This window comes from Nymphalis io, chromosome 11 (assembly GCF_905147045.1).
Source record: "Nymphalis io chromosome 11, ilAglIoxx1.1, whole genome shotgun sequence".
In the NCBI taxonomy this organism is placed as follows: domain Eukaryota; kingdom Metazoa; phylum Arthropoda; class Insecta; order Lepidoptera; family Nymphalidae; genus Nymphalis; species Nymphalis io.
Genome location: NC_065898.1, coordinates 12,410,524 through 12,421,401, shown reverse-complemented (window position 1 = coordinate 12,421,401; position 10,878 = coordinate 12,410,524). Strand labels below are relative to the sequence as shown.

At 34.6% G+C, this 10,878-nt stretch overlaps 1 protein-coding gene across 1 annotated transcript; it reads right to left on the bottom strand.

Annotated features, from left to right (window-relative positions):
• Window positions 1–1,716: 1,716 nt before the first annotated feature.
• LOC126772084 (ommochrome-binding protein-like) lies at window positions 1,717–9,977 on the bottom strand. Its single transcript, XM_050492255.1, has 2 exons — window positions 9,340–9,977; window positions 1,717–2,467 (listed from the first exon to the last, which is right to left on the bottom strand). The coding sequence occupies exons 1-2, from the start codon at window positions 9,975–9,977 to the stop codon at window positions 1,717–1,719; spliced, it is 1,389 nt and encodes a 462-aa protein (XP_050348212.1).
• Between the last annotated feature and the right edge of the window lie 901 nt (window positions 9,978–10,878).

Below are 10,878 nucleotides of genomic sequence, written 5' to 3'. Positions count from 1 at the left end.
AACAAAATAATAGTAGTTATTATTGCTAACATTTACAAATACATACGTATTATAATACTAAAAATTATCCGTTTCGGCTTCGTACTTTATTTTTTTAATGAAAAAAATGTTATAAATTTTACATAATAAAAAAATATATTTTGTATAAAAATGCTTAAAATCAGTTCTTAGTGAGCGTCTACGTTGCGGGTTCCCCTTATGCTAAATTTCGAGTCAAACGAAATAGTTTCGGAGATCTCTGATGAGCCAGTCGGTTGGCTTAATACATACATACATACATACATATATATATATATTATAGTAGATTCAGAAAAATATTGTTTATTCGCCATTACCATTATATTCAAAAAACTTACACATTCCAAACGTACTATATAATAGACCTTGGCGATGCTTTACATCGGGCAAGTCAACGGTTTAATGCTGGCCTATAAATGATAAAAAAAAAAAAAAATTACAGAACATAATTTTAGTGATTAAACAAATTAGAATCAATTTAAATAGTATAGTATCTAATTGTATTTCTTATCTTATTTAATGAATAAAAATGAATGTTTCTATGTAAGTCCTCAATACGTTCTTCAACTATGCACCTGATTGTGATGAGATCCTCTTTAACTAGCGACTTTTGTGAACTGTACACCAGCGAAGGTCTTTGGACAAAATATCAAGAATTTGTCCAATGTCTTTCCTTCAATATAAACATTTTATGTAACTAGTATATAATATTGTTAATTTGTTATAAAAAATATTTATTTACTACCTTTTGTTTCATTTTTTGTTTTTGTTCTTTATTTAAATATTTCTATTTTCTGTTTTTATTTTATTATTGATTTGTATATTTTGTAATTGTGTTTGGAAATGGTGCTTGCTCCTGTAATCAGTTGTGCATAGTTTAATGCTAATAAGTGTTTTGAATGTGTATTATGTACAACTATTGGACATCAAAATAAATGAATAAAATAGTTTTTTTTCATTTACAATCAATTTTATGGTCAATTCTAAGCAAATAATTTTGGTGATATTAATATCCCTAACGAGAAATACAACACGAAACGATGTTGATGATACACGTTACAATGTAGAGGTATTTAATAACGACATTCCCGGTCTTGTGATCCAGATAATTCTAGACAATAAATAAGATGAATGAATGTATGTAAGAAATATGTCCAATAGTTTCAGAAGTCGGAAAGGTTATTTAGGAATATTTATATAATTATATTGCACTTTATATTTATATTATTATAATTTAATGTTTTTTGTTTATCTATTTTGCGTCATTATATAACATTGACAATTATGACTCTTTTTTATATATACATTGGAGTGGCGTGGTGGAATAAGAGTCAAGCCTTCTCCTCAAAAAAAAAAAAAATGAGAGGAGGCCTTAGCCTAGAAGTGGGATATTCACAGGCTTTTACTTTACTTTTTCATACTTACAAAATAAATAATTGACTTCTCTATGTATATTCCAATTATATAACTAGAGTTATTTTGATTGTAAAATAAAATTAACATAAATATACAAATACACAGCAGAGTATATACCACCTTCTTTAATATCCTAACAATTATATTTAGTGTTCGAATATAAAAAAAATATAACATTTATTCTATAATTTTATTCAATTGTATCAATTGCATATTAAAAGCAATATAAAGATCATTAACAAATTATTTAGGATTAGTGGTCTCAAGTTTACAGATACAAATTTAATTTATGTTATTATCAAAAATGTTATCATCCTTCGAAAGAGATTTGAGTCGAACTATATGATGTGAATCAGAATAGATAAGATTATTATCCTTATCAAAAGCCATACCTAGTATGCCCTGGATATTCAAAATTTTTTTCACCCTTTGTAACATTTTACCAACAACGTAGACACCATCTTCACAGCAAAGATACACGTGCCCTGTATTGTCTAGGGCCATACCGTAAAATTTAGGATCTCTTTTCATAAATACAACATTGTTTGAACCATTTCGAACACCAAACAGACCAGTACTGTTGTTGAAAAATATGTTGTCATCGGAATCGATCACGAACTGGTTAACGATGGAATTTCTCAGCTGTGAAACCGATTTTATTTTACGATTTTCGTAAAAGTACAATTTCAGACTTGGAAATTTGATGAAATAGATTTTGGCTTTCACTTGGATCCACCAAATATCTAAATTACTCACACCTAACCTCTTGAGGCTCTTCGAAATTGGACTGTATTTGTAAATGCCGTGACTGCCACCGAAGTAGATTTCGTTTGCTGAATCGCTGGCTATGGCAAAAGCATCTTTAATACCTTTCAAAATGGTTAGCTTTTTAGTGTCAATATTGAATGAGACCGGTAGATACTCTCCCCGGCCTGAGTCAAAGCTGAAGTAAAGCGTATTAGTTACTCCACTAAAAGCTAATTGGTTCGGACTATGAGCTAGCGAGGCCAAAGTTTCTTTGATGTAGCATCGCCTATTGGAATCGCCAGCAAGCAGATCGCAAATTTTGTTTAAGTATATCATTTCTTTAATAGCCATCACCATTGGATATGTGATTAAAATAGCGTATAATTTAAGCACTAACATTTTCTGAATACAAAAACCACTTCACTTAACTAGAACAATTTCTTTTTTAATCTATATTTGTTTTTTTTAATACGGTTACAGTTTATCTGCAGCCTTCGACCACAACACACATTCTGTCACGGTAAACAATTGAAACTATTTTGTTTACATGAACGACAAACAATGTATTTGTAAATAAAATTGCATCTTTTAACACGTATAACAAATAGTCGTATGTTGGATGGATAAATATACACATTAAACAGTGGCAGCTTAATAAATTAATGATTGATAGCCTCGTTTTTATCTTGCAGCTATACCATCCATAGCAGCCTGTGATTGTCCCAATGCTGGGCTAAAGGCCTCCTCTCCTCTTTTTAAGGAGAAGGTTTGGAGCTTATTCCACCACGCGGCTCCAATGCGGGTTGGTGGGATACACATGTGGCAGAATTTCAGTGAAATTAGGCACATGCAGGTTTCCTCACGATGATTTCCTTCACCGTAAAGCACGAGATGAATTATAATCACAAATTAAGCACATGAAAATTCAGTGGTGCTTGCCCAGGACCCACGATCATCGATTAAGTTTCACGCGTTCTTACCACTGGGCCATCTCGGCTCTTAGCAGCTAAAAGGCCGCATAATATCGGATGATGAGAGTGTACTTGTGTTTGTACACATACTTGTGCACTATGTTATGCGTTGATGGCTAATCTACTTTGATATTGGCTGTAGGACCGCAATGAGTTTTGTGTGTATATAGATAAACGATTCTTTCGTCAGATAGAGATGACGAATATCTTCTAGCAACTACAGGGACCATTGAGAGGAGCTTAGTCCAGCAGTGGGATATTTACAGGCAGTCAATTTAATTTTTTATATATTATTTCAAGTACATTGATATGTATCAAGCAATGAAATATCTTCAATGACTCACGCAGCATTTTGAGCGATAATTAAAAACTTGCTCCATTTACTGCAATACAAAAGAGCTGAAGAGTATTCTGAACGAAACGAAAATATTTGGGCAACAATTTAGTTCAGATTGATGTTCGAACATGTTACGTGAGCTTGTGATCGAATACATCCTACAGAGCGGCTTGCTACCACACCGTTAAGGTTATTAATATCAAAATATATAGTATTTTAATAACACTATCATCAATTAACAACCATCCATGTCTTTCTGAATACATTTTTTGTTATATAATATGTAGCTTATAATTTGATAATAAATTAAAACCATTTAACTTAATTTTTATTTTAGATAATCCAGTAGTGGAGAGCACAATTAACCATGGATCTTCATAAGCAATCGTGGGCGAAGTCTGTGTAAAAATTACTAATTTTTTTATCTATCTTATTTATGCCGTATGTTAATAATAAATAAAAAATAAGTAATAAAATCATAAACATTTAACAGGGACAAATGATATGTTATTCTATAATTATATTATACTAGCTTCACGTTCAGGCTTCATAAGTATAGAACGAGAGTCTAATAAAACCTATTTGTTGTATTAAATATGAAGCATATGTATTGGTTCACGGTGCATACAAGTAAAGAACCAAGTTGCCATGATTTTAACCGACAAATTCAAAAATCGTCATCATATTTCAGTAATATAAAACTCAAATAACACACATAGACCTTCTTCATGAATACTTCCGTCCATTGGTGAAAACCGTATGAAATTCTTAGTTTTTTATCTTATCGACGGGGTGAATTTATTGTATAGTATGTAGTTATGAAAAAAAAAAAAAACATATTAAAAAGATAACGAATTCTGTGATATACCTAACTGTAAAATAAATCTTAAGCTTCGGTGTAACATTCGCCCAAAATTCAGGGCAAAGTGAACAACTTAGATTGGTTTGTTTACAATAAGTTCAATATGTCTCCGGTACGTGAGACTAACACGACAGAACAAAATGTTAGAGCTATTTTTATTTTCTTTTACTACGGTGTGATGTGAGGACTTTGTCGATTAAATGTAAATGAATTTTGTTTTCGAATTTCGAACACTTATGCATTTATTTATAGCATGCTAATATTGTAAAGAGCAAAGGTTTGATTATTTCCGCATTCACTAAAAACTAATAAAATGGATATATAGCGACGCATCGACAGTATGAAACATTTAATACGGTGTGGTATTAAATGTACGTTCTAATCTGTTTCTCAATATTCTATTCTCAAATCTAAATATATTATTTTTGATTAGGCAATTTTATTTTTTATTTTTATAATGTAGGAAGCTAACACGTCTTTAACACATTATAATCTTAACATAACAATATTGTACACGCCACTTACAGGCTAACTTATGCGTAAAAAAGAAACAAAAACAAATACTAATTTCTTTTTTTAATGCATTATTTATTCAGTTTTATAAACCATTCTTTCATGTATAATTTATACAAAATAATTTCGATGTATCATCTGCCAAGCGATACGAGACGGCTTACGGTTTTGTACTTATTATTGTGTACAGTACAGTACAGTAACAGCCTGTTAATGTCCCACTGCTGGGCTAAGGCCTCCTCTCCCTTTTGAGGAGAAGGTTGTGGAGCTTATTCCACCACGCTGCTCCAATGCGGGTTGGTAGAATACACATGTGGCAGAATTTCAATGAAATTAGACACATGCAGGTTTCCTCACGATGTTTTTCTTCGCCGTTAAGCACGAGATGAATTATAATCACAAATTAAGCACATGAAAATTCAGTGGTGCTTGCCTGGGTTTGAACCCACGATCATCGGATAAGATTCACGCGTTCTAACCACTGGGCCATCTCGGCTTTTTATTGTGTAAAATTTATTAATACCTAAAATCGAATTTTTCAAAACCGAAGCACACAATGATATAGTTAAAATATTATTGGCGCAATGTATGTTGACATCAATTGAAAATTGTAAATAGAATTCTATTCTATAAATGCGAAACTCACGTAGTTATAAATGGTGATGTTCACACGACCCGAGTAAAGTTTTGAAAATTCTTGCCAGCGGCTACCTCAACCTTTAAGTACATACTTAGGTGTTACACTGCTGATTATATTCAGGGGTATTGTTTTTATTTTAAGGTTTTTATTTGTGGCACAGATTTTCGCCAATGTCATGTGCGATGGAGAATGAACGAAGGTTATTGATCGGTACGGTAGCGTTAATGTTACAAATTAAATTGAATTTTGAAGGCATTGTAGTAACGGATTCTATATGAACCAACACATTTATAAATAATTAATTAAGTACATTAAGTTAGTATGATAACGTACATGAAGTAAAAGAGGTATTATATATAAAGCAAAGTTCCCTGCGTCTGTCTGTCTGTCTGAACGCGATATTTTTAAAAACTACCGAATGGATTTTCTTAAGGTTTTCTCCACGAATTCACGAAAAAGTATTTAATAGTTGAAATATGAAGATGATTGTTGAAGATGTCGGTAAAGAATATGCCAACTGGGAGTTTTAGTAGCGTGTGTCACGTAAACCAGTACAGTAATATGTATTACAATTTTACCCTTATAATATGATCCATATTATGCAGACCCTTATTCTACCTGAGCAGAGTCGGGACGGGTAGTTAGTATGTATATAAATATGTTACTCTCAAATAACTTAATTGTGTCGGCAGTTTATTATTAACTGCGTACCCAAAAATCTTTGATCATCAGCGATAGTTGAAGTGTATTAATAAAATATTATTAAGTTATGCTTAATATATTATGTTAAGCCGAGATGGCCCTGTGGTAAGAACGCGTGAATCTTAACCGATGATCGTGGGTTCAAACCCGGGCAAGCACCACTGAATTTTCATGTGCTTAATTTGTGATTATAATTCATCTCGTGCTTTACGGTGAAGGAAAACATCGTGAGGAAACCTGCATGTGTCTAATTTCACTGAAGTTCTGCCACATGTGAATTCTACCAACCCGCATTGGAGCAGCGTGGTGGAATAAGCTCCAAACCTTCTCCTCAAAAAGAGGAGAGGAGGCCTTTAGCCCAGCAGTGGGACATTCACAGGCTGTTACGGTTACGGTATGCTTATATTATCTCCGTTTGAATGTCATGTTTGCGTATGTTTAAGGATCGAGATGGATATTATTTTGTATGTAAATAATTGTTTATTATTAAATAGCTTTCTTGTAATAAATATAGTTGACATTGTTCTAGTTGGTATGAGATAGTTATAAAATAAAAAAAAGTAGTTTTTTTTCAGTAACTTATTATTTGACAAGTTTTAGACAGGATCATTATAAGAGTCTCAGTGTCAGTCACTCCACTCTTGAAGTAAAGCAACATTAGAAATCAACGCAAACATAATAATATATTTAAATAATAAACTATTACTTCAATTCATTTATTTTATTTTATACATTTATATTTTGAGGAGCCAGTTGGCTTGGTTAGTGGATGCTTGCCTTTCACGCCAAAGGTTGTGGGTTCTATTCCCACCCAGGACAGATATTTGTGTGAACATGTTTGTTTGTCCTGAGTCTGGGTGTAATTATCTATATAAGTATGTATTTACAAAAGAAAAATAGTAAACGTAGTGTATCAGTTGTCTGGTTTCCATAGTACAAGCTCTGTACAAGCTTAATTTGGGATCAGAAGGCCGTGTGTGAAAAATGTCCCAGGATATTATTATTATATTCAGTGTACACTTAAATTGTCCCAATGTGTATCAAGATATATTTTTCAAGAGCCTTTTCAAACACAGTTCACATATCCCGGAACGAACTCGTGGACCACAGATTCTGAGTTGAAAAGACATTTCGCTGGGAAATATAGTACGGTGTTGATTTTACAAGACCACCTCTATGAAATATGAATGCGGGTAAGTAAATTAATTTTATAGTAAAATGGATCGTGCTGCTAATGAAATAGGACTCATTTTATATTTAATAATCTTGCAACAAGTACCTTTCAGATTTGTTGACATTTGTAAAGAAATTTTAATAATGAAGTCTTAGTTTAGAAAGTCGAGTGTTCCTTCAATTGTTGTTATGAAAGACTTTACTTGTTGGCTAGGAATTTACTGTCTTTTATTTTCATGGTAATATTAGTAAACCTCATTGGTTGATGTAAAGCCGCAGACCCGGAGATCCTGGGTTCAATTTCCAGGTCGGGCCAATAAAAAAATATTGAGTTTTTCTGTCAGAAAATTCTCAGTTGCAGTCCGGAGTCTGGAAGTTGGAAGTGTGTACACTCCCGTGCCTCGGAAAGCACGTAAAGCCATTTGTCCTGCGCCTGAACTCTTTCCGGTCGTGTCGGATTGCCGTCCCATCGGATTATGAGAGTTAGGGCATTAAGAGTGCACTTGTGTTTGCGCACACAATTGTGCACTATAATATGTTCTGCGTAGTAGGCTAATCACTCTTGAAATTGGCCGTCGTGGTCGAAATCGGTCTGGAGGACATTATTATTATTATATTAGTAAATATATATTTATATTTTTAGTCGAATTAAAAAAAAGAAGGTGGATAATAATGTAAGAAATCGTTTTGTTTGAAATCCTTTCTAAATATTTTAAATAAAATTCTAAGATAATGGTGGTAGTAATGCTTCAATATTTACTGGTAAAAAAATCTTATCATCGTACTATCTAAATAATAATAAATAATAATAAAACTTTTTATTTCAGGACTAGCCCATATAGTGTTAGTAAAACATATTTTTTAACTTTACAAATTTTAAAATACAATACAATAATAAAAAATAATTACATTTTTTTTTTTAGATAATAATATTTATCAATAACAATTTCCCACCTCCAGAGGGGACTATCCAGCTTTGCAGCCAGTGTGTTGAGGAGTTTATTGGAGCTGTTTAGTAATCTGCTCATAGTGGACGCAGTCCGCTTGCGTATGATTGTCATTTACACGAGCTTCCGCAAACATTGCCGACGCGCTGCAGTAGCGAGGCTTCTTCAATAAAATCCTCAGCACATTGTTGTACTGAACACGCAGAGCATTATATGCTCGTCGGGAGTAGTTCTCCCACAGACCGCACGTGTAGAAGGACTGGCAAAAGGCTTTAAATAAAATTAGTTTTACCTGTGCCGTACATCGCGCAAATCTACGTGCTAACATATTGCCTCTAACCGACAAAACTCTGCGTTCGCGTTCGATATCGCTATCATCATCCAAGCGTTCATTCACAATATGCACAAGGTATTTGAACTCAGATACTTGTTTCAGAGGAGCCCCACATAGGTGTACATTCGGTGTAAAATTGATGGGTTTGTTTTTTCCTCGAAAGATTAAAATTTCGCTTTTTTTAGCATTATATCTGAGGCCGTTCTCTTTAGCATATTCCTCGCAGATCTTTATTAATTTTCGAAGACCACTGACTGATGGACTCAGCAGTACCATGTCATCCGCGTAACTAAAGTTGTTCATTGAAACGCCATCTATTGAGCAACCGACACCTGCTCTGCTGAGCCTGTCTATCAGCTTGTTTATGTAGAGATTGAATAGCCTGGGTGACGTCAGCCCCCCCTGTCTCACTCCACATTTCAGCTTGTAAGGATCACTAAACGCTTCACCCCACCTTACCTCGTTACTCTGAACACCATACCAGTACTTTAACAACGATATCAACTCGGGTCTTAAGCTACTTTCTGTTTCAAGTTTCTGCCACAAAACTTCATAGGAAACGAGGTCAAATGCCTTGGACAGATCCAAAAAACACGCAAACACATGTGTTTTTCTATCTGTGTAGTATCTTACAGTTTGCTTGAGACACAGTATTGCACTCTCAGTTGATAGTTCTGACCTAAAGCCGAACTGCGCATCATGTATATTGACTGCTTTACAAAGCTGCGTATCAAGCAAACTGTCAAGAACCTTAGCTGTAATGGTAGCAAGAGATATAGGTCTGTAGTTGGTTCTGTCTGCCGCATCCCCTGTCCTAATTTTGATAATAGGCACGACTACTGTCCTAGTCATCGAGTCCGGCAGGAAACCATGGCTAACACAAATATTGTAGAACCAGCCTAGGACTTTTGGAAGGTGCACGCCAGCATGCCGCAGATGCTCAACACTAAGGCCATCATGGCCAGGTGACTTTCTACGCTTCTTGCTCATAATCGCTTCTACTACTTCGCTAGTTTTGAAACGTAGCAAGCACTCCCCGGTGCTCTTAATGCCCCCACTGTCAGCCACTGTGCAGTTGACCTCACAAGGCTCCACTTTAAATTGAGTCTTAAACATATTAGCTATATTTCGGCAACCGCTCACGTCCCCTATTTCAACGCTCGGGCTCGGCCTTGCATTCAGTCTGTTTGTTTGTTGCCAAAATTTACCAAAGTGTTTATTCTTATATGACGTTGCTAGTATGTCCATTTTAATCTGTTCTTCGTTGTCTTGGCACCATTTGAGTTTGATTTTGAAGGCCCTACGAGAATCCTTCATATCATCGTAAATGGCTCCATGAGTTGGCCTCCCCGCCCATATCCAAGACTGAAAACAATAACGAGCCCTAGCACGAAGCAGTGCCACATGCTTATTCCACCCTGTGATGGGTCGCTTATTCCTACAAGGTCCCATTTTGTAACAATATATCGCTGCATCTTGCAATATTCCTATGATGCTATCGTATATATTTTTGATAATTGCTTTGTGTTCCGAAATATTACATAATTTATTACAACAATCTACCAAGTCCTTAGGGAAATCAATTAATTTTAGTTTTTCATTACAATAATTCTTATATAAATCAATCTGATCAGCATCCCTGCGACCCCAGACTACTTTATTAATAGCTACTTTTTTAGCCGACTTTAAGCCAGAACGATCTAAGCCAAATCTACAGTAGATCTCCAGGGGATAGTGATCAGACCACGTCACATCATTTTTAATATTAATGCTATCGATATAATTTTTAGCCAAACGAGTTACAACACAATGATCTAACCAACGTGTACAGCCATGACTATCACTCATATAAGTGTAAACATCAGAACAATTTGACAGTATCTCATAATCAATACATACCCACTTTTGATCTTCACAAAAGAGACACAATTCACGAAAAAATAACTCCCCCGGGTGCGCATTAAAGTCACCTAGCATAAAAACCACTTCAATACTGCTGTCCTCAACGATTGCATTAATTTCACTCATACAGATTGTGAAATCTGTAAGATTTTCAAAACAGTCCACAGGCATATATACGGAGAAGCACAGTATTGTTTGCTCATGTAATTGACACTTGATCGCGCACAGCCTCACACTGTTACACTTAACCACAGACACAGATGTAAATACATTCTTACGCCATAACAGCGCGACTCCTCCATGTGGACGGCCGCGC